The 24930-nt window shown below is 42.4% G+C and overlaps 1 protein-coding gene across 1 annotated transcript in view; it reads left to right on the top strand.

The window, feature by feature from the left end:
* Positions 1–17157: 17157 nt before the first annotated feature.
* VAT1L (vesicle amine transport 1 like) overlaps positions 17158–24930 on the top strand; it is a 54141-nt gene continuing 46368 nt past the window's right edge. Inside the window, exons 1-2 of the mRNA XM_005526404.3 lie at positions 17158–17464; positions 22416–22545. Of these exons, the coding sequence (XP_005526461.1) occupies positions 17235–17464; positions 22416–22545 (360 nt within the window). The 5' untranslated portion in view covers positions 17158–17234. The remainder of the gene's footprint in view (positions 17465–22415; positions 22546–24930) is intronic.

Below are 24930 nucleotides of genomic sequence, written 5' to 3'. Positions count from 1 at the left end.
GATCGGCGGGGCCGGGCCGGGGATGGAACCGGGCCGGGGTTTGAACCGAACCGGGCCGGGGACCGAACCGGGCCGGGGATTGAACCGAACCGGGCCGGGGATTGAACCGAACCGGGCCGGGGATTGAACCGAGCCGGGCCGGGGATTGAACCGAGCCGGGCCGGGGATTGAACTGAGCCGGGTCAGGGACCGAATTGATCCGGGCCGGGAACAGGCCGGGGCCGGCAGGGGATTGAACCGAGCCGGGCCAGGAACCGAACTGATCCGGGCCAAGGACCGAATTGATCCGGGCCGGGAACAGGCCGGTGCCGGGCCAGGGCCGCGGGCCCAGCTGCCAGGCCAGGGCCGCGGGCCGGGGTGGGCCGCGGAAAGCAACTAAACATAACAAAAGTAACATAATCAAGCCAAAAGGGACAAGTTTTTCCGTTTTCATTTCTCAGCTGAAAAGCGTCCAGGGTTCATCGGGACTTTAAAATCAGACCTTCGAATTTTCCGGGTGGCAGTGGGAATAAATTACATTCCAAAAACTGTTGAAGAGATTATAGGTGTCTTGTTTAGGAATAAAATTTAACAACAGTTTTCTGATTTGAGTTTTTCTGAGAAGCAAACCGTGTAGGCCAAGAGGATGAGCCTGCAATCATCAGGAAGAAAGGGACAGCCAAGCCTGTATTACCCTACAGGTTCAGCTCACACCGACCTCTCAGTGTAGAGACTAATTACCCCCCCTAATCACAGGGATGGAGGTAGCACAAATCATGCTGATTAAAACTGGTTTATAACCTTAGTTTTCAGTGTGTGTGCTGAGCATGCTTTCAACTGAGGTGTTAAATGTTCACCAACAAAATGAACAAAGATTTTAGCAGCTACGGAAGTGAAACACTGTTTTCTCCAGGCTTTCTAAGAGAAATATTCCCAGAAATGGAGCAGATGATATTAGCAAATTTGAGTTTGCTAGAATGAGTCCTAAAACTACAGAACTTTAGTGAGTTTCAACATTTTCTGCTAAAAATGCCAAGGTTGTGGATTCAGTCCTTGCATGGGCCATTTGCTCAAGAGCTGGACTTGATGATCCTTGTGAGGCACTTCCAACCTGGAATATTCTGTGATTCTGTGGTTTGGGGATCCTTGACAAATGTCATATTCCCATATTTGAGATTGTGGCAGGTAAATGTGAACGAATCATAGAATACTGGACAGTAAAACAAACAAGAAATCGAACAAACAAGCAGAATTTTGCAGTGTGGAAGACAGAGAGCAAACTCTATATGCTACTGTTTGAAGGAGTAGCAGAAATGTCCCTGCTAGCTGCTAACTGTGTGAAGACTTGTCAGATGTGTGGCAGTTTGTATAAGCTCCCGGTGTACCAGACAGCATTTGCTGTAATTGCAGCAAAATTGTTCACAGAGCTGTGTGGGACAAGTGATGAGAACATCAGGCCCTTACTGAGTGAGCCTGAAAGAGTCCCCAAAAGTCCCAGCCCCAAACCTGGTTCTGAGTGAGCCATCAGTCCCTCTTTCATTCTGGGAACGGTGCTGTGTTCTGCTCAGGATATGCCCCAAGGGCACTTTGATCCACACAGTCCAACCACATCAGACGTGTTTTGGAAGCAGCTCAAGGCTGGCACGTTTAAAAGCAAGGTGAACAGTAACTCCAGCCCATCCCATGAAGGCTGGCTGATTAAATGCAGTTCTTCATCCACTAAAAGAGCAGCTTTAAGCTGAGAAGTGGAAGTGTTACAACACAAACAAAACAAACACCCACAAAGATTAATCAGTCATTCTTGACTCAAATACCTCCTTGCTCCATGGCTTTGGAAGCCATTCAACTCCTTTTCTTTCAGCTGTGAGCTGAGCTGTTCTCAGCAAGAGGAGGACAACTTTTGGCTTCTTTTTACCCTTTTTGTGGAGCACAACTGAATGCTCACTTGGGGCATACCCTATCTGTGGAATTCCACTGAGCTCAGTGGAAATAGCTCCCAAGGAGGGGCTGGAGGAGAAGAGCCTGAAATTTGGATAGAACTGAAGTTGATACATTGAAATCCTAATATCCACAAAATGTTGGTGTATTCTGTTTGTGTATCCATAGTTACTCACCACCTATCATCCCAGTAGCTGCATTCTAAGTGCAACAAAGCATGAAGAGGAAAAAAGTTGCTTTATCTGAATCTTTGTTGCTTTAGGATACAAAATCCTGCTGATAAAGTCCCAAGTGGCCAATATAGTGTTTTATATTAGTGCAAGAGTTTTGTTCGGACCCCAGCTGTTTAAGAAGATGCTTCAGGAGATCTTTACAATGACAAGGTCTGAAGCCAGAAGTGTGTGAATTAGATACAAAGAGACAAATTCTGTTCTGTACTGTTGATTTTAGCTTTTTCTATGTCTTATAACTATTCCAAGTTTTATCAGGGCTGTAACACTGCCTAAAGTAATTTTGAAACAATCATTAAGCTGTGAAAAACATCTACTCTGTGGAAAATAAGTGAGAAATAAGTACAATTATATGATTAAAGTTGATGCTTTGAACACATCCAGCTCTCACCTTAATTAGTATCAGTCTTTCACTAAATGGGAGCTGTAGAGTGTGTGGAATGTTGAGTTCTCATATACTGCCAATATGGAAAATACCATCTTGAGTTTTTTAGCATTTCCTTCAAATACATTTTAAAATTGAATCTAGATATGCTGGCTTTAGATTCTGAAGTGAGTTTCTTCCTTTTGTCATGCATTTCTTCTGTGGATTTGCAGATTCAGGGTTTTTGCTGAATTGATATCAAGGAAATTAATTTCAGTGGAATTGGTTTAAAGATCCATGTCAAGCTTAAGAATTTTGTCTGCAATTCAGAGGTCAAGGGCAGAATTTTTGACAAAATGAAAAATTATACTCTGAGTAGGTAACACGCTTAACATAAACATTTGTTATGATGAAAGATCCCTAAAAACCTGAAGGTTCAGTGAAGTTCTTGAGGCTCACTGGAGCATAAATTTGTCTCCTAAAATGACCCTGCTTTGCATGATATTTTAAGTTTCCTTAATGTTTTAAAGTCGTTCAGCTGTAGCTCAGATTTGATCACATGTAAAGATAAAAAACATAGGAATGCACAGATACTAATATTTACATTTTTGTGTACAAAGTTCATGTAGTTGCAACTGGGTAAGAATGTTAGCATTTACCCCAATTTTAGGTAAAAAAGCTGTGATCAAACTGGAGTTAATGGGATCCAATAGCAGTCAATAATATTTGATCTTCAATGTTTGTTGACAAGATTAAAATATAAATGTACTTATTTTAGCTACAGCTGAGCCAGCTGGTGAAATATGAATTGAGTTGACATATACTGATATGTTGGGATAGTTGGAACATAATTTAACATAACCAAATTCTAAAAATATCTACCATTTTCTGGTCGTGTTGCTGAAAAATGCATCTAACTGCCTGAAAGGGATATCACACAAATTATGGCACAGTTGTTTTAAGCAGAACTATGGGTTTCTTGTATTAACACTAAAATGATACTGACAAGTGCTGCTTTCCTTCCAGAATTATTTAATATGTCTCTCCTTAACTAGTTGCAGTATATATGAATCACATACTTTGCTCTGTGACTTCTGCAGCTGAGGCCATCATCTGTTACATTATCCTTCCTGTTTGAGTGTATTTGGCAAAGAAAAGGAGCACTGCAAGGAAGAAAGTGATCCATTTTGGGTTTCCCCTGCTCTGGCTGCTACTTCAGTTGTGTCATTCCCCTTCTGTCAGGTGAGATCATTATTACATGTCCTGGACAGTAATTCCCATTTGGGGTGTGTAGGTTTTGAAGCAATCAGTCAGAGGTCAGATTTGGTCAGGGTGGGACCTTTTCCAGATTACTCCTGGAAAAGGTGGGATCAGTTCCTGAAGCAACATTCTGTGAGTGGAAAACATTCTTTGGTGAAAAGCTGTAACATTTCATGGATCTTTTAAAAGGCAGCAGAGATAGGAAGCCTGAGAAGAGATTGACCAAAAGTGAACAAATGTCTTGATGAGAATTCATCAAAGTTACCTCTTCACGTGGAATATCAAGTTGAAGTACATCTGACTTGCTTCTCAATGCTATGATTTTCTGTTGTTGAACTCAGAATTATGATTCCACTATGGAGACTTTTAAATTATTCTTCACTAAATGAGACTAAATCACTGTCCCCATTCCCTCATTGTGGAACTGTGACATCAGCTCATCTCTGCATCTGCTCCTGAAAATCCATCTTGATCAGTAGCTGAAAGGTTAGTTAGAATAAATATGAAATACCTGGAAGCCAAGTTAAAGCAATTTCTCTTGTTTTTTCTTTACTATTTGCAGGCCAAACTGCTGTACTTAAGCAGCAAACACCACTGTGGATAATAAATGGGAGGCTCTTCACAGACCTCACCAGGGGTGTAGTTCTGGAACACCACCTCTGGTGGGCAAGGCTGAAATGAGCTCTGCTCTGGGTCAGCTGCCAAGAACTGCAAGGAGAGGCAAGAGAGAGCAGGGAGAGGTTCAGCTGCTGGGAGGAAGATTCTGCACTGCTGCCCAGTGAAGTACAGACTCTGTGTGAGTACATCTGCCCAGCTCACACTGGGCAAACAGCAGCTCTTCCACCTCTGCCCTGGGCTGATCAAGGCTGATCAGCCTCTGCTGAGGCCCAGAGGGTGACCGACACCACTAGTCATGAGCTACCCAGGGGCTTGGTTTAACCCTTTCCCAGAAATGGCTTTTCCTTTAAATACTTCAGTTGGAATTTGGAGAAAGATCTGTATGGAGCCTGCCTACATCCTTGTGCTGTGGAAACACTTCAGCAGGACAGAGGGGTCTACTGATTAACTCCGGGATAGATAGCAGGGTTTAGCCTGGATGGGTCAGCCGAGGAAGCAGTAATTGCCACAGGATGGCACTGTCTGCTGCCGGGAGAGGCAGAGGCTCTTCCAGCCCAGAACACTCCGCAGCAGCCGTCCCCCGGGACGGAGCTCCTCGCACTCGTGTCCAGGATCAGGTTACACTGCCACTAGGCTGGACTAATCCTCTCAAAATGGCTTTTTCCTGATGGAGGAAGCTCTCTGTTCCCAGCTCCTGGCTGAGGTGTTTGAGCAGAACCATCAGAGCCTGGCAGGTGCCTACTCTTGCCCTACAGTATTGTATGAGAGTATTCCACTGAGGTGTAATAAATGGAAATTATTCGTGCTAACTAAATTGTAACTATTTGGAAAGTTATTATTAGGAGCAATCAAGGGAATTAGTGTTACAGGGCAGATGGACCCCTTTACAGATGATTTATGTTAAAATTAAGGTACAGGGTGTAGTTTTGAGGTAAGTGATGTCCCAAGACAAAATCGACCTTGAGATGGATAAAGTTGGAATGACTTTAGGCATAGGGCCTGAAAATTATTAAATGTAAGACTAATTAGTGGAACACAATGCTTACTCATATAACACAACACTTAGTACGCATGCACAACCTGTGAGGTTATCCAGAGGACAGCGAGGATGAGTGTAAGCCTTCATCCAAAGACCACCAAAAGAAGATTGAAGGCTCCTTAGCAACAAGTGAAGCATGAGCTGTGAGGAATAGTGACATAAAATTAAAGAATCAGAAATGAGAGGAGACTTATGGGAAACATTAATGAATATGTATAAGCATATAATATATAAGTTTTGTTTGAATTGCTTTGTTTCGTACCTGAGGTAGAGTGAGAAGCCCTCTCTGTACCCCCGTAGGTTTTGCTTATGCCTTAATCATACTTAATTACTGGCAAATTACACATATAAATTGTAATTTTTTTGCTAAATTGTATTCTTTTATACCAAATTACTATTTAATTTACTAAATTGTATTCATTTTTAATTAAACTGCTGTTTACTCAATAGACCTAGTTGTCAAAATTCTAATTTCATTTATAACAGAGGGAAACTGCAAGCAGCTCTTTTAGAAATAGACAGTCAGGAATGAAATTAAGTCAACCCAGACAAACAATTTTGGGTAACAAAAAAACAAAATAAAAAGGAGTTCTGGATTAAAGAGGGCTAGAAAAGACAGCAAGAGGAAATAAAATGGGGAAGGAATTGATGGGGAGAGAGAGAAGCCTGGCTCGGAGGGCTGGACACAGGTGGTTCAGGGACACAGGTGGTTCAGGGACATGGGTGGCTCAGGGACACAGATGTGAAGCAGGCAGGGCATTGGTCAGGGACACAGGGAGACAGGACAGATGTGAGGGTGAGCGAGATTCAGTGAGGGCCTCAGCAGGCTGGAGTCAAAGCAGAAACACAAGACACAAAAGCCCCCCCCACTCAAAAAGCAAGTTTTGAAAAAATCCCACAGCTTGAGATGCAGTTATTTTTACACCTCCTGGCCCTCCCAAAGTCTGCCTGCTGACAGGACACCATTGGCCCAGTCCAATGTCCCACTGCAGTCCTTTTGTAGAGACATTTTGCCATCTGATTGCAGAGTGTCTGCAGGGTTCAGTCTCTTCAGGACTCCCCTGCTGACTGACTGTCCCGTGTGACACATGAACTGGCTGTCACGCAAAGTCTCCCCAGAGACAAGGCTTTCCTCCATCTTCTCTTCAGTGCCTCCTGGATGTGGCACCTGTGCAACCCCTTCCCCATGTGGGTTGAGACAAATCAAAAGTAAATTGTCTCTTCAGGGGGGACAGTATGCAGTCACTGGTTTTGACATTGATGTATCTGTGCCATGATTTCCCAATTAAATAATGCAATTTTCTCTTGTTTTAATGATTTAAGTTTTCCTTCTTCCTTTTAACTTCAGTTGTTCCCTTTCTGATGTTGCTTGCCAGCAGCAGGGGATGTGATCACTGTAACTGTCCATGAGAATCTTTGCTAGAATTCTTGGCAGTTCCCTCTAGAACTCGGCATGACTTGGCTCTGTATTTATCTGAGGAGGGCTGTGGTGCCCCAGTTCATGTCTGCCTGCTCATCCAGGGAGCTGTCTGATGGTTGTGCTGTTCAGTTGTTTCTGTAGAGCTTTTGAAGTCTCCTGCAGGCCTCAGTCTCCCTAGCCCTGAAGCTGGAGCATGAAGGAAATGTGTTCTGTGTCCCTGATGCTTCTCACCCACAGTACCTCAGACCACTGAACACTGAAAAGATTTCTTGTTTGTCCTAACGGAATGTTTTATTTGGATAGAGCACACACTTTCAAAAGTAACTCACAAACCTTTTTGAACAGCTTCACATGGATTTCTCTTTTGATGTGCTTGCCTCCCATGAGCTGATACCAGATTCTTTTATTTAGGTGTGTCTGTAGGGTACTGCCTTTAGTCTCCTTTTGTTTAGATTCCTACTCACACTTCTCTCTCAAAATTGAGAAGGTTCAGTACCCCTGCCACTGCCACCACCTTGTTAAAATAAGAGAAATATCCTGCAATGTTGGCTTTCTGGAGCATTGTTCATTTTTCCTCACTAATAATTGCTTCTCTTTGAACTTGATTAACCCAACAGTAAATTCATCTTTTCTGAACTGGAGAAATTAAACCCTTGAATTAAAGATTTGAAAGTAGTGTAAACCTCTTCCATCTTCCTCCTAAGGAGGTGACTTCAAGGTAATTAGAGATCCAGCTTCTTAGTGCAGAAATTCCTTTTTGGACTACACATGCTTGACAATCTCACTGATTTCAAAGTCTCTGAGGAAACTTGGGTGCCATTCAGCAGAAATAATTCTGATGCTGCAGCTTAACCAAGATAGCGTTGGTATTTGGATCAGATTTAGTAACACAATCCCCCTTCTCCAGCTAGTCAGCATCTCCATGTTTAAAGAGAGATGCTGGCTCGTTATCTACCATGAAAGGACATTGCTTAACTCATGATTGAAATATGAAGCCAGAAGGTTTCTGTATCTTTTTCTCATGTGGGAAAAAAAATAAATCTAGTTTTGTAGTGTAAAATACCAATTTCCCTAGAAACCTCAGTTTCCTTTGACCTGACTTCACTTCCCATGTTACTTCTTCCTAACTTTTATTTTTACTGTAGATAGATATAAACTGCATTTTGAATTATTTCTTCAAAGACTAAGGCAAATGCCAGTACTTGTACTATGATTTTACAAAGAGACTTCAAACTCTTGCCTAAAATGGTTTCCAATTTTAATTTAAATCATCTGATAAATTGACCAGCTAGACTTTAGATATAGAATTACCTCAAAGTAAGGGGAAATCAAATGCATGCTCAGGAAGTAGTTATTGTCCTTTCATTTTACCCTGAAAGAAAAAAGATTTCTTGCAGGTTTTCTTACACTGGATAAAAAAGATCAAGCAAATGGTTGTTTACATGGGTACCCAAGTATGTTATGTCATGCAGGGAGATAGCAGGTGTGATTGAAACTTCCACACAGGAAAATCATTTCATGAGGACTTTAAAGCCCTCTACTGATGTATCAAAAAAACAGAAATTCTTGGAACCTGCAGAGATCACAATCAGGCAATGCCAGGACATTGCGGCAGTAAGCAGTCCCCCATTTTCACCCCTTAACTGAGACTTCAAAAATCTCAGGTGGCCAAGTTCTACCATTCATCTTTAAAAACCTTCTCTGACCACTTGTTCATGATAGTTCACAACTCACCAGCATTCTAATCCATCTGCACAATTTCTAGAGGGAGAAGAATAAGAATGCTGCCCTTATACAACAAGATGTGTTGTCTGTCTTGCATCTGCAGCCATATCCTACCTTGCTAGCAAGGTTTTCTCTTAAAACACAAATTTGCCACAGTGGAAGGAATCTGAAAATGCTCTATGGGCTCTCATCTCCTGACCTTTTCCCCTCAGAATTTCCAAATCTGGAGTTTATTAGACCAGATCTGATTTCTCAAAAGACTATAATGAATCAAGAATGAAAATTCTCAAAAGACTGAAGAATCAATCATTTGTCTTGGTTGCAGCCTGGAAGGTTTGCTATGCAGCATTTACATTAATTTTGTCTCCAGAAATCACCTTTATCTAACATTTAGCTGATTATTATTGAAAAGCACATCTGAAATTATGCTAATGCTTCAAAGCCCCTAAATTATGTCCAGGTGTTAGAAACATAAATTACTTGTTGGAAGAATTACTTTGTTAAGTCTAGGGCTTGACAAGCTTCAATGACCTCAGACCTGGGGGAGGTTAGCAAAGCTTGGGAAGAAGGATGTGCTTCTAATACTGGGCACAGAGAATGCAGAATTTACAGGCCACAGGGACACTTAGCAGAACTCCCAAGATAAGGAAGAAACAAACAAAGTCAACTCAGCAACTAAATGCTAAAATCAACTCCAATTGGGTAAAAGGCAATTCAGGCAGGGGAATATTGCAGCCACCAACTCACAGCCAGCAACCCAAGAAACCCAATGACTGAAAAGAGGAAGACTGAGCATGGGAATAATAAGGCAAAGAATCATTTAACCAATTGAAGATAGAATACCAGTTAATAAGAGAACCGGGTAGCTTTTAGCTGGTGAATACTGATGCCTTTGTTTGCTAAAATGGGGTGAAGTTTCAATGGTGGGAGAGCCATCCTCTTGTGGCTTACCCCCCCAGATCCCTACTTTGCAAACTAGAACATAAAATAGAAATACCTTGCCTTGGTGTGTGAATTGGCACTGTGCAGTGGGCAGCAAGCCCACACTGGGGTGAGAGAAGAAACAGAATGGCACAGTCAGTCCTTCTGTGTAGTTACACTGGTGTCAGCAAATGGTCCAATTTCAGACTAGAATGCTTTTTTTTCCATTATCTTCCAGTACAGTGACCTACAGCTACAGATGGAATAAGTATATAGAAACACAGAATCATAGAATGGTTTGGGTTGGAAGGGGCTTTGAAGGTCACCTCATTCCAACCCCCTGCCATGGGCAGGGACACCTGCTATCCCAGTGTGCTCCAAGCCATGTCCAAACTGACCTTGGAAACTTCCAGGGGTGGGGCAGCCACAGCTTCTCTGGGCAACCTGTGCCAGAGCCTCACACTCACAGTAAAGGATTTATTCCTAACATTCATTCTAAATCTACTCTCTGTCAGTTTGAAGCCATTCAAACAGGCTCTCTTCATCTTTGCTGGAGCTCCTTCAGGTACTGGAAAGATCCAGTTAGGTAGCTCTGAAGCTTTTCTTCTCCAGACTGAACAATCCTAATTCTCTCAGCCTTCCCAAAGCCATAAAAACTGGACCACTTTTCCTAGAGCTATAAATATTTAGTACTGTGACATTATCAATAATATAAGCTTACCCAAAGAACTTCACTAGTATGCATATAAAATATGAACTACTTCTCTAGGTGAGTATGGCATAAAGATTTTTCAGGCCCATTTCCTAATATATGAGTTTACTTACTGAAACCAGTATAAAAAGAAGACAGCTGTGGTTTTGGTTTTGCTGTGGATTAACCTTAACAGGCAGATAAACCCCACACACATTCTCATCTCTCCCCTGCAGTGCAGTGGGGCAGAGTCAGAAGGGCAACACTGAGAAAACTTGTGGGTTCAGATAAAGACAGATTAGTAAGTGAGGCAAAGCTTTATGTGCAAGCAAAGCAAAATAAGGAATTATTCCATGCTTTCTAGGTAGCTTCCTAGGCAGGCAGATGTTTGGCCATTTCCAGGAAAGTGAGGTCTCAGCCATAACCCCAAATGTTCCTTCTTTCCCCCAGCAGTGCTTGCTCATCAAGATGCAATGTAGAATAGGATTCCCCTTCCATCTGGTGGGGGTCCCAGCTGTGTCCCCCCACCAGCTCCTCGTGCACCTCCTTGCTGCAGGAGTGGTGAGAGAAGCAGAAAAGGCCTTGACACTGTGTAAACACTGCTCAGCAATAACAAAAACACTGGTGTGTTATCAGCACTGTTGAGGTTGTAAATTCAAAACATGGCATCACAACAGCCACTATGAAGAAAAATAACTCCATTGCAGCAAAACTGAATACAGGTTCTGAACCTTGCCTGCAAACTCAAATGCATTTATTCAGTGAAAATCCCTGTTTCTAGCAGCCCAAGTGAGATCCAACCTAGAAGCTATGTAATGAACGGTACCATTAGCATCTTAAGAGTGCTCAGAGGAAACCAATCTCCTAATAAGCTAGTGTTTATGTTTGGTTTTATGGGTAATTTTTTTTCCTCCACAGGGAGAGTAGAAAAGAATACAGGGAGAGCAGAAGAGAATACAGCAGCATGCTCAATTGGTTTATTAAAATCAATGAGTTAGAGAGCAGTAAGTAGCTATGGAACTGAAGGAAAGAGAATATTAATAGACCATGATAAAACACTCCACAGAGAACACAGTTATGCTAACGAGTATCTTTTTCCTTTCTGCAAAAGGCCCATCACTGAGGGCACAGCCAGGGTGGTACAGAAAGCTGCATCAAGAGCTTGTGGGGTGAAAGAGAGTCCTTTTTATTGTAATGCCTATGGAAATTCTCTGCAGTGGCAGAGCTCTTGTAAGAACTGTAAATTAGTACAATGCCTTCAGGTAAATTCAAGCTAGAAGAATCCCTGCTCCCAGGGCAGCAACCTTTCTGTCACTGCTCTTGGACTGCAGCTTCACAAACAGGTGAAATAGACAGACCTCAGCTTAGAAGACCTAAAAGTTAACTTTGGTTTCCTTGAGCAGATTCAGGAGCTACCTCTATTATACATGTAAATACTTAACAAGAAAAAAACCAAGAGTGTCAAAAAGGCAAAAGAGCTTGGTAATTTGTAGAAAATAACTTTGATCAAAAATACAGTGTGTTAATAGTGCAGTCTGAAGATGACATTCACGATTTTCCTGGTGGTATTGTGCACTGTACTGTAACAGTGGGTAACAATTAGACATAGCCAGTAGGATAACTGGATGTTCTATCATTGAATTCTCATTCTTCTGTACACTTCAGCTGTGCTGTAAACTTCAGAGACATTTTTTCACCAGCTTTTAACAAGTTACTCTGGATCCATCATTACTAAGACCTAATTGAGTCAAAATGCCAAGTGGGATTATTCTTTCTCAAAGCCTGGAGCCACACAGAATGAACAAGTACATAAATCATCATGTGCATCCCCATACACCTAACAGTCCAGTCACTAACCAGAGTTTACAAAGGGAAATTCAACATGTGCAATCAGTTTTTACTTTTGCTACAAATTACCTAAAATAAAAAACTACAAATAATATCTTGAACCTGTTTAAATTCAGGATGGCATTGCAATACCCTAAAAAAAACATAAGGGTACCTGGTGCTGGTGCAGTAATACAAGTGAACTGTAAGTATGTATTACTAGTTGTTATTCATATTAGGTAAAAATGGCTTAACTCAGCTTTACAAAGCAGGAAACAAGTCATGGAGAGTTGAAATGATATAGCTGGGACAGTGCAGCCATTCTGTTTTTTGCGAGAGATGCTCTTAAGCAGTGGTGGTAGTAACGTGCTCATCTCCTGTAATTTTGCTCCTTGTGATCTACTTATCCACCTCTCCAGTTTTTTGACCTTTTTTCTTTTTCTTCACTTCTTCAGCTGAGTGCCAAAAGGAAACACAGAACTTCAGTGTTACTACCAAAATAATATATCTATTTTTCAAAGTAAGAAATACTCAGAGCTTTCAGAAAACACAACAGAAGGGTTGGAATGTATAAACAGTAGAAGATATTGAACACTATTTTTACACTATACATGTACATCAGCCAAATAAATGGATAATAGGGCCTGAGGAACAAAAATATAAATGAAGTTTCATTGAAAGGGCTTATTTTGGTTTCTATGTGCTGTCACCAGCATGATGTAAATCCTTCACAATCCATTTAAATTTTCCTAAGTTGTCTTATTTCATGATCAGCTATGATTTATTTAATTTCTGTTGTACCCATCACTGAATTATCTGGGCCAATCTCCAAACAAGATAAATGGTAAAGTAGAAAAGGGCTGCAATAACTGAGCAGCCAACAGGATAAGTCATATTGGCCTGTATTGGCTTTGCCAGATCCTCTGTGAGTGCTTTCATTTCTTTTCCTCTTTGGTTTAAAATGCAACACATTTTCATTACTTCTGATGATGCCAAGGAGCTCTAAACTGCATCTGCTGAAGGGAACTGTACAGTTCTTTTTTAGTGCTGATGATCAGAGAATTGCTTCATTGCTACTATGATTCATACAGAGCTTCACCAGCAAGAGAAAGCCCCCGGCTAAGATAAAATAAAACAATACAATTATCTTAATGTAAATTAACCTTATGAAATTGAGGTCTCTTTTGTTTTTAAAAAGCCCAAACAAATAAATCTAGAATTATGTAGTCTTGGAGATTCCTTTGGAAATATCTTTGTTAATACATTCTGCCCAGGGATACAGGTGGGAAAAGACACTAAATCAATTTTCCTATTGATAAGCGATGTTGTGGACTCCAGGGCATAACAACAGCTGAAAGGTGGTGTTCTGAACAGGTTTTCAAAACATAATTCCTTTCAGATTTCTTTTCAGCACTAGACAGAATCCAGTGACAACAGACTGTAAAAAAAACCCAATGTTTTGAAACTCAATGTATTTAAAACTTCCTTGATTATGCATTAAAGCAGCCAGAACATACATCGTTATTATTTTCTAATTTAATTTATTACTACTAGAAAAATAATTTAACCTAACAAAAATGTTTATAATACTTTATTCTACAGACAAAATATGATTTATGTCCCGGATAAAATTACTGTGATAAAAATTGCATTCTAAGGTTTTGCTTTTGCCATTTATGTGTTACTTCCTTTGAGCAAAGTGATTAGCCCTCATTCAGTTCCTCTTGTTCCTGTTAAGAAGAAAAACTGATACAATGACATCAAGCCCTTCTTGAACACAAACCTCATTGTTCTTCCAAAAAGAAGTGGTGTCAAGTATGTAATGAGTATCTAGTGGGAAATATTTCTTTTGCACAGCGGTCCAAGGGTTGTTTGGTTTAGTTTGGTTTGGTTTGGTTTCATCTCCACACAGAATCAAACCTTGCATTTAACTCATTTGCTTCAGTTTTTGATCAACCTTCCACCAGGTCTGTGTTTCCAATAGCATCTTCAAATTCTTTCTCTAACTTTCTCCAGAAGTATGGCAATTCTAGAGATTTGCAGATTTATCCTGAATGACTGCTCCCCTCTATGAAATTCAGGCCTGAAGCCTCAAAACAGTATCTGATGTAGTCATATATAGGTTCCTTTGCTGAACAAAGGAACTCTATGAAGTTCTGAAAATTAAAGATCTGAATTGGGAGGAAATGTTGACTGCAACTGCCAGCATTTATCCACAAGTACACGGTTCCATTTCCCTTCCTTTCTCCTCAGCATTTTAAAATCTCAAAGAAGAGATATCCCCAGCTTGACCAGCAGGTACAGATGGTGATGAAAGAACTCTTAATTCCATTTTGCTCAGGTTCTCACAGCATGTTCATTAATATTGTCACTGCTTGTCTATACTCATCAAATCGAGTGTAAAAGTGCTTTCACTTTTACAGGTCCAGTCCACTGGCTGCTGAAGTCAGTAAAAGCCATCACTGGAATGCCTTCAGTGAAGCCTTAAGTGATATGAATGGCCATCCTGCAGCCTGTTTCTAGAGTGGTTAAATTTACAGTCAACTGTCAGAATAAATCCTGCTTTTACATCAGTGTATGCTTCTGTATTGCATCATCAAATATTCTTAAAGAAGTGATCAGGAATTAAATCAAACTAATGGAATCATGATTATGCACAAATATCTGCTGCATGTTATTTTGGTTGACACAACGGACCCGTGCAATTACTGGTTCTACCATACATCATGTTTCTAAAAAATGGCCATCCTTCAACATTTTGACTTGCAAACAGTACACAGTTAAGGTGTTTAGGATAAATCACTTTTGGTTCAGGACCAAAGGGGAATAGAGATAGCTTTAAATCAATATGGAGAGGCTTAATCAGAAGACTCACAAACCATTGCAAAACAAATGCAGTTTGAAGGCCCAGATTCACTTCTTTGGCTGTTGCAGTGCTGGAGGGATGCGAGTGAGCTGTTCCCCAGTCTCTTCATCATTCTGGATGTCACTTAGTTGCCATATGTTAACTGCTTTACTTTCCCCAGTCACTCTACACTTCACCATTCATTTAAGTAGGAACTGTAGCAAGATGCCAGCAGAGTGAATCATTTGGAGACAAGTGCATGCTATTCTTTATTCAGCTGCTGCACGCCTGGACATGCATTCAAATGGCCAGATCTAATGGGATAGAACCTTGTATTCCCCATTACAGCACTGAATTAGCCAAGAGCAGGGAACAGGGAGGTGATATACATGGTATTACCAGGGGAACAAGGGAGGGAAAAAAGGTTCCTGATCTTTAAAACAGTTAGATGTCTCCACACACTGATACTTGGAATGAAAGGAATGGCATCACTTTAATATGTCACACATAAAATCCTTCACGGTGTTAATGAGCTGGTTCTGATTTTCATCAAAACATATCTTAAGGATGACTTAAGTGGTGTTTGAGGCATCAGACTCCACTTTTGATAAAATCTGCTTGAACTTCTTGAGGTAATGAACCTAGTGAAGCTTCCCTGAGGCTAGTACTATTTCTCCTTGCTCCTAACATGTATTTATTTACTACTTCATTTATGGCAGGCTTAGATGACAAATTCTCAGAAATGGCCTTTAAAAAATACTTTGTCTAAAAGTTTTCACAGACTAGAGAGAAAAAAATAATCCAAATTGCTAAGGAATATGAAAATTCTCTCCACTCCTCCACTATCTTGCTTTGTTACTGTTAATGAAAATGTTTTTACCCAATTACTTGTTATAGCTAAGATATTTCCAGAGTTTTTGGCTTCCTTCAAAAACTTGAACACTGAATACATGACCCAAGATGAAATAAATGCACATTGTGAAATTAAGGAGTACTGATGAACTCAGACCCTACAACTCCACAGCCTAAAGAGAGGGTGGTCATAATCCCCAGCAGATGACAGAGAGGTCCTGAAGCTTCTTAAGAGCTCAGTTACTGCAGGCAGGGTTGGTTTGATGGAAGAACCCACAGGGAGGTCTGCAGGACCACTTGCCATACACACAGGATGCTGCAATGAATTTTGGAACTCCATAAATACATACACCATTTTAGGCTGATTTCCCTGAACTGTGGGATCCCTATACCATCCACAAATTGGTATAGGGATCTAATACTAATAACAGATGCTCCATCAATGTCCATGGAACCATAACTATTGATCACCCAAAATCCACGCTCAGCTGCCCCAGAGGAGGCTGCAGGGACTGATCCTCATTAACACAGAGCTAAGTGGCTGATGCCTGAGCCTCCTTAGGGACTCAAATCCGAACAGTCCCAGGGAGCTCTGGTGGGTGGGTGCCTTGCAGTATACCCTGTGCTCATATTAAAGGATTTAGCTCCCCATAGGAACCAGCAAAGACCAGCATTAATCACCAGGTAAAATCTGTTGTGTAAAGGCTTAAAAGTGCTCTACAGCAGTCTCAAGCTTGTGTTTCTTGCTACAAAGGTGTGTGTCAGTCGTGAGGCAGCTCCTCTGACACTGAGTGCTCACTGAGCTGGCCCCTCAAAGAGCTTCAGGACAAGGAACAGGGAAGGTGTGACTGCACTCTGGGCTCCCTGGTGAGGGTCAACACCCGGGCATCTCGAGTGGAGATTTAATCCACGGTACCATGAGCTCTGGGGCACAGAGGGTGGCTGGTCCAATCAAACAGCCTGGCCTCACACTCAGCTCAGTGGCCACAGGGCTCTGCACTGGCCTAAGGTGACAGTGGGGCTGTTCAGCCTGGAGAAGAGACTCAGAGGTGACCTTATCCCTCTCTAGAATTACCTGGAAGGAGGGTGGAGCCAGGTGTGGATGGGGCTCTTCTCCCACGTAACAAGTGACAGGACTTACTAAAGCTGCACCAGGGGAAGTTGAGGTTGGACATTGGGAAGAACTTCTTCATAGAAAGATGATTAGACACTGGAATGGACTGACCGGGGAGGTAGTGGAGTCCCCACCGCTGGAGGTGTTTAAGGACCGGACGTGTCTCTCAGTGCCATGGTCTGGGTGACAAGGCAGGGATGGGTCACAAGGGCGGACTGTGTGATCTCAGAGCTCCTTTCGCCCGGCCGGGATGTGCGGTTCGGTGGCGGGGCTGCCGCGGGGGCGGCGCGGGGCGGAGGGCGGTGCGCAGCCGGTGCAGTGCGGCGGGCGGGCCCCGGCGGCTCCGCGGCCCTCCCACACGGCGGCACCGGCCTCGCACGGCGGCACCGCGGGAGCCGCCGCAGCCCCGCCATGGCCAAGGAGGGAGCGCAGCGAGCCGAGGAGACGGAGCAGATGATCGAGAAGGAGGGCGGCAGGGATGCGGCCGAAGGCGGCGCGGGCGGCAGCCTGCGCGCCGGGGACGCCAAGGAGATGCGAGCCGTGGTGCTGTCCGCCTTCGGGGGGCTCAACAAGCTCCGCGTGTCCAAGAAAGCCATGCCGGAGCCGCAGGAGGGCGAGCTGAAGATCCGCGTCAAAGCCTGGTCCAGTATCACCCCTCACCCTGTCGTTCCCCGGGGCGGCGGGCGGGTGCGGGACCCCGGGGCCGGGCGGGTGCGGGGTCCCTCGGCAGGGCATCCCTGCGCTTGGAGCGTGCCGTACGAGCCCCGCAGCCCCGGCTCCGGAGCCCACTTCTCTCACCTGTGGCTTCCCCGCGGGGCAGCCCCGCTGCCGGCAGGCGCCGCCGCCCCGTCCCTTCCCCGCGGCGCCGGGTCCCCGGCTCTGCGCTCGGCTCCGGGTCCCCGGCTCGGCGCTCGGCTCCGGGTCCCCGGCTCGGCGCTCGGCTCCGGGTCCCCGGCTCGGCGCTCGGCTCCGGGTCCCCGGGCCAGGGCGCACAGCCGGCTCCGTGTGCGCTCGGCGCGGATGCGATGGGAAGAAAATTGTCAGTGGTATTTCACGCTACTAGCTAGGGGAAAAGGGAGGGGAAAGCCTGGCCAAGTGCGTTCAGGGTTTGGGTTTCTGTGATAAATGTGGATGCCAGATTGTGCGTATTGCTCAGCACCTGTCTCTTTCCCTTCTGACACTGGCTGTTGTTTTTCTCCTGGGAATCACTTACTTAAGTCAGCATCCTTTTCATCGGAGCTGCTGTGGCAGCGTGGCCAGAGCTCGGGATAACTTCCCAGTGTTAGTCCCTGTGTCCAGGCGACAAGTGGCTATGGTCTGGCAGCATCCTGAAATGAGCTTTCCTAGATGGCATTTCTTTTTTTTAAATTTTTATTCCCAGACAATCGGAGCAGACTGTTCTTCCTAGATTGCCAGATCTTAGTGCACATGTTCCTTCATGAAAATAGGATTGATTTTTTTGAGTGACAGAAACCACACATTAGGATCTTACTACACAACTTGATGTTTTCCAAAGACTGAATTAATTTTGCCTAGGCAAGGATTTATCTACTGTTGTCCTTTTCTGCTACGTGAAAACACGGTGCTTCTGGAAGATAAATTCCAAGGTGAAGGCCAAGCTGTTTACTTAGAAGTAACTTGTGTTAAAAATGTTACTGGAATGGGGGAATGAGCTTGTTTTGAATCATGTATCAGTGGATCTGCTTCAGTTTTGGAATATCCTGGTAGGTTAATGTAGCTGAGTGTCTTGACCCATTCAGATGCTGTGCTTTCCATCCTGTTCTTAATGGGGCCCATAAAGTTTGTGACCCGTATGAGTATTCCCCCTACCAAGCTGTTGCCTATGAAAAATAGTGATATCCATCAATGTGCCTGAGTGCTAATAAATAATGGGCTAGGATTTTTTGCATTCACATTTGGTATTGGTTTTTTTTCTATTAGTCACAATGGGAAATGCAAGAAATTCTGTGCTGACCGAACAGAAGTAATGGTAGCATCATAGCTGTTGGGCAGCTCATTTTGCTATCAAGCAGGGCTGTATTTTCATTCATTTTAATTTAGTCTGTCTTGTTTCCTGAGTGATTTTTTTCCCCAGCCATTGGGTTAACAAAAGTTAACATGCAAAACTAAAAGTGTTATTAGCACAGGAATATATTCCTCTAACTGTGTCCGGGGTTTACAGCATTTTCCAGTACCTGTATGAGTTCCACTTTCATGAACTGAATAGCTGGGTATGTATGACAAAATGCAAGCTACCTGCACAAGAACATTTAGCTATAAAATAGAATTGTGCAGCCACAGCTGCAGCTGCTCTCCAGGGCTGCAGTGTCAGTAGAGCTGTGTGACTTGCACATGTGCTGTTTGACATCAGCAGACGTGCTCAGCTGCTCCACAGGTAACTGCACCGTGCCTGGTGTGTTTTGGGAGCTTCCCTGCCTGCCAGGGAGCCTGCAGGCTGGATAGCATCTGCTTGTCATTCCTGACTGGAAAATTGCTGTAGGGCTGAAAGGTCACCAGGTCACCAAAGTGTGCTTCCAGGCAAGGCAAAATCAATTTGCTGATCCTCTTGACCCAAGCCTGTAAGTGCAGAGGATTGATTGGGATGATGATGGACTTGGGAGACCGAGTGAGAAGGGGGTTGACTTTGCCCAGGGCAGCATGCACATGTTGATGCAGGCAGCGCTGAACACACCCAAGATGAGTTGCTCCAGTCACCACTGCTTCTTACAAATCACGTTTTCTGTTGAATCACTTTTGTAGATGACCACTACTAGAGACTATTATTATTATACTATTATTATTATTACTATTATTGTATATTATTATCTTTTATTATTGTTATTGTTATTACTAGACTCAACAAATTGATGGAGAGAAAGAAGCTTTCTTTTAAGAAAGGTATGCACATGCTTGATAAATAGTATACACCAGTAGAAGAGCAAGTTCTGTGTGGTCTCTGAATTCCCTGTGGTTAAAACCAATTGAATCATATGTCTAGAACCATTAAGTTGTATGTATACACTTTGTAGTATGGTACTAGAAATGGAGGAGATGGAGGATTTATTGCTATTAGCACTAAGCCAGATGAATAATTCTTTTGTAGGTCTGGAATATCAGCGATACAATTGAAAATGTGTCAGCTGAGATGAGTCATGTGTTAGCCTCATTCAGTGAGTAAGAAATGGAACAGCCATCGATGTCCAAGCTGAGTCACAGCTTCTGCATATCTCCTGAAATAATTTTTGATTGATAATGATGAAGCAATTGAAACTCCTGTATTTGTTTGCATGGTAATTTGCAGGCGGCAGAACGTTGGGATACAGACTGTTGAAAAGATGAGACAAGTAGCTGGAATGAACGGAAGCCGTATTTCAGATGGGTTGTGTGAATAAGAACTGGTGTCCTATAATTACCTCCCTCTGTTGTTCTTTTTTCTCTTATAATTATTTCTTCTTGTGCTGCTGTACATGTGCGTCATGAGGAATGAGGCAGAAGTGACCCTTCTGACTCTATGACTGTGAGATAACAGCACTTGAAAAAAACTGGAGCAGATAAAAGAAATCCTAAGTGTAGTGGACAGAGAATCGGTGTTGCTCCTAAAGGCAGTCTTACTCATATGGTGTTGGTTTCTGCATAAAAAGCATGAGACCTAATAATTTTAAACCTTTCCTTTATATATAGATATGGTTGACATGTGACTTGACTATTGTTTGTCTTGTGTACTGTTTTTTCTTCCCTTATCACACCGGTTCTGGTGTGAGGTCTTGTAAGTTCACTGTAATAGAGATGAACTCTCAATGAAATTTTGCTGCCCTTTATCCCCCTTTGGGGAAAAAAACAGATGAAAGAGAAATGGATCTAGGACAGAACTGAACTGCCAGTATTACGTCATTGAATGAGTGCCTTTTCAAAAACTGTCTGACAGTTAACTTCATGAGAAGGAATCTATTTGTGATCACTGTCATTAGCAAAGAGCAATGGCCTTTGCATATCCACCTGTCTCCTTCTTGCCTAATTGTTGTGGCACCACGGGGTGTCTTCCTGCCCAGGTTCCTGCATCACAGCCCTGCCTCCAGCTGCCTTTTCCTGCAGGAATGGAGGGAAAAGTTAACTTTTTGTAAAATGCTTGCAGTGTGGAAAGATGCAGGTAACAGACCATTGCTGAAGTTAATGTACACAGACAGTGGCTGCCACCATCAGTGCTGTGGGGTTTCTGGGTTTGTGGTTTGTTTTGGAGTTTTTGTCTGTTTGCTTGTTCCTCTTCTCCAGACAATGACTGCCTTGCAGGCATTTTCCTATTTGGAATTTCTCTTTCATTATCAACATCACAGTGGAAATGTAGGAGGTGGTCTTACCCACTGGATAAGAAGCGACCTTTCCAAAATAATTCCAAGTTTTCCAACCTGACTGTGTGAAAACCCCTCCTAACCTTCCATATGGTTGATATTATAAGCTGTGGGTATGAGCATGGTGAAAGTTATGGGTTCAGGTTTCTCTTAAACCCTCCACCACAATTATGAATGCTTATATTTGGTGGATTTCCTTCCCCTCCCCAGTGACCTACATCCCATGAATGCCATGCTCTCTTCATGCTAGGGCTGTGTGTCTATTCTGTCTATTCATTTGTTGGGTCTGTTCAGTCTGTCTGTGTCTTGATTAGTATCTGACTAAGGCTGCATCTAATAAATCCTTGTGCCCATCAGTAATGTGAGGTATCCAGGCAGTTGCTGATATCACATGTGTGAGTAGGACTGGCTGTGTGCTTGGCTAACCATAAAAACAGGGCTGTGTTTTGGAACAATGGATTAATGCTGAAGTGTATTTCAGCTAGTTAGGAGTTTTAAACTTTTAACTATGGCATTAAGGCCAGTAATCAATATATGCACATAGTTGATAAGTGGTACTTTTTTTTTTTTTTTTTTTTTTTTGTGGCTGCCTAGGAAACCACAAAATTTTCCTTAATAAAATTGGATAGCATACAAAAGACAACACAAAACCTCAGACTGCAGGGAAAGACCTGTATTTTTTTCTGAGCCTGAGGATTTCACATACCTTAATAACTTTTAAAAAAATGTACAAACATGATCCAGGAAGGAACAGTTTTAAAACAAAAGCCTATCTGGTACTTAGTAAGTTCATGCCAGAGTTCAGACTCCTGCCTGAGACAAACACAAGGTGCATTCCTGGGGTCACATCAAAGGTTAGGACAGTTAGATCACGTAGCTCCTAGCCCAAAATAACTATAATTTGTGAAGCTTAGGGTTCTCTTCTTAAATTGACCTAGCTTTACTTGCCAGCTAGTATTGCATTTGTAGAAATGATAGTGTTTGTACTGAATTTTGAATGCCCTGTGTGAGCAGTCTGTCAGCTCTGGGCTGATGGCAGCTGTGGTGTCCTGGCACGTGCACCCTCTGCCCAAGGCACAGCATCTGGGGGGTGGGAATGTCTGCTGGCTCCCTCTTACCCTGCAGAGCCCAGCTTCTGAATGCTGCCCTGGAGTTTTCTGGCTATCCCATCACTCGGGTCAAGTTTTCCTCCTTTACTTTGATCTGTGGTAATAGTCTTGATTTTATTTTTTCCTGTGTTTTACAGTGGTTTGAACTTTATTGATTTGATGGTGCGACAGGGGAATATTGACAACCCTCCTAAGACACCGCTTGTTCCTGGCTTTGAATGTTCTGGAATTGTAGAAGCTCTTGGAGACAGCGTGAAAGGATTTGAGGTAATATTTTTATAATTTTCAAAGTGAGAGTTATAATTCTCATATAAATAATCACCAGTTCCTAATCCCTTCTGCTCTGCCAGTGACAGCAGCCTTCACCACCCTGTTGAGATTTAAAAGGTCGATTTTTCCTTGCTGCTTCCCAAGCGTGAGAATGACCTCTTGAATTAGTTTCTGAATCCACCACTGTCATCTCCTTTAAATCCCTCCTGAAAAGTCACTTGTGCCATGTGCACATCCTGATGGCTAAGTAGGAACTGGAAAGCATGAGTGATGTCCTTTAATAAAATGAAATAAATTAAGTTAACTTGTTAAGTTTCTTTTTGTGGCTGTGTTTCCTGTCATCGCTGCTCTTTTCCTCAAAGCCCAGGTGCTGCTGATGCTGGTTCCAGCTTTTGATCTTGAGTTAACAGAGCCCTGTTTGCAGTAAGCAGTGCTTCTTAAAACTGTGTGCATTAATGAGGTGCAGATTAAATTAGGATCCTGATTCTGGATATAGGACTGAGTCTGATTACTCAGGAAAAGCTTCTATTTCACCTGACAGGTTGTGATAAATGACAAATAGTTGATGTGTATAATAAAGCTTTCATAAGTGGTTATGGACTCTTTTGTATCTCTTATTGCATATAAGCAGCATTTTGTCCTGCCTTATATTCCATTATTGATATTAAACATCTATATTCACTGCAAACTTGAATTTTATTGCCTAAGTAGGTTGAAAATTTTGGAAATAAATCCTGAGTTAATACATGTAAATTCTATCTTAGTTATTTGCAGAGTCAGTCATGTCAAAAGGTAATCAAATTTTCTGAAATCTTATTATATTTAGATCTTAAGAGGATACAAATATTTTTATCTAAAGACAATTTTTTTTTCTCTTCTTGAACACCTAAAATTTGTCAGTTGAATGAAGGTAATGGCCAGTTTAGTTTCAACTGTGGTTTCAGTGATGAGATCTTAGGAGATTTGTCTCAGTTCCCTTTCTGCACCATCTCTGCCTTGAAACGAGTTGTAATCTTCCATTGTTTTTTGTTATAAACAACTGAATTTTTGCTATTTGAAAACCTTTTCTGCTTCAGTAGTTCTGCTCTAGCACCTGTACTTCATAGCTGTGCTCCATATTGAAAAATATTCTCTGAAAGGAGTCTAGAAAGCCTCTGCTCCAGATTGGCACTCTCATTTTTAAAGTTCTTGCTATTTTTAAAGGGCATCAGAGGCTACAGCATATGGTGCTTGTTTCAATAACACTGCACCTGACTGAATATAATACTGTGTCTCTTTTTAAAGTGACATCTTTGTCCTGACTGTGGAGCATGTTTGTGCACTGTTGTACCCGCCGTGACTGAAACAAGCCATAGTATTTAATTTTCTGCTTGTAACCTTCCTAGCCATGGTTGTGTTTGAGTGATCTAGAAAAGGGTCCACACTGAGAGTGACAGACAGCTGTTCATGGGTATGAATCCATCAGCAGGAGAACATTTTGTTGGTTTCTTTATGGGATTCTTGCACAGAATAGGGGCACACCAGATGCTTGGTGTCTCCTCGACATAAGTTGTTACCTCTGTCCACAGTAACGACAAAGATTGCACTCTGTATCTTCTGACCTCCTTTCCCTGGGTAGATCTCTTCCAGTTCAAGCTCTCCTAAAATAGGTCTAATGCCTATTCCTTCTCCCACTAAAAGAAAAAGCTTCTTTCTGATCATGACAGCTGTATCAGGCCTGATCTCTCTCCAGTTTTGGGGATGATTCTCAGGAAGTGAGGTCTAATCTGACTAGGCTCTGAATAGTGCCTGTGGTAAAATGTAGTATTTAATGTTACCAAGAAATCCCTTGGGAATCACCAAAAGGGACTTTTTTGCATTCTTTTTAGTAGTCATTTATGATTTATGGCAAGGATATAGGGCATATTAACATCTGCACTAATTAATCCTAGCAGACTTTCTATTTTAGATGCTTTTCTAAGAGCAAAAGGGAACCACAGAGTGATTACCAGTGAGGCATTGTTAATTTGAATGTTTTTCAAAAGGAGGAGGCATTTCAGTGAAATTGGAATGACAGCTCTGTTTCAGCACTCTCATTCTAAAAGAGACAAACCCTTCAGAACTGTCAGCAGCACCTTAGCTTTGAGCAGACCTGCAATATCCCAAAGCAAAAGTGATGACAAGCACTCAGGAGACCAAAATGTGCTTGTGCTGTAAACGTTTGCCTGAAGGTAAAAGTGTTGTGCTTTACTCCATACCTGTAGTTCCTAAAGCATTAGAAGGCATTGGTAAAATGTAAGAGAGTATCAGGCAGATAAGCAAAGTTATTTTAGAGGGACAGCTGCTGTTAGTTTTAGTTAAAACACAAAGGCCTGGAGTTTGATGCTATTCCTTTCTTATTCC

Source organism: Pseudopodoces humilis, chromosome 14 (assembly GCF_049639895.1).
Source record: "Pseudopodoces humilis isolate 2021_Gansu_Grassland_sample_001 chromosome 14, ASM4963989v1, whole genome shotgun sequence".
NCBI classification, from domain to species: domain Eukaryota; kingdom Metazoa; phylum Chordata; class Aves; order Passeriformes; family Paridae; genus Pseudopodoces; species Pseudopodoces humilis.
This window is presented reverse-complemented; position numbering and strand designations above follow the sequence as displayed.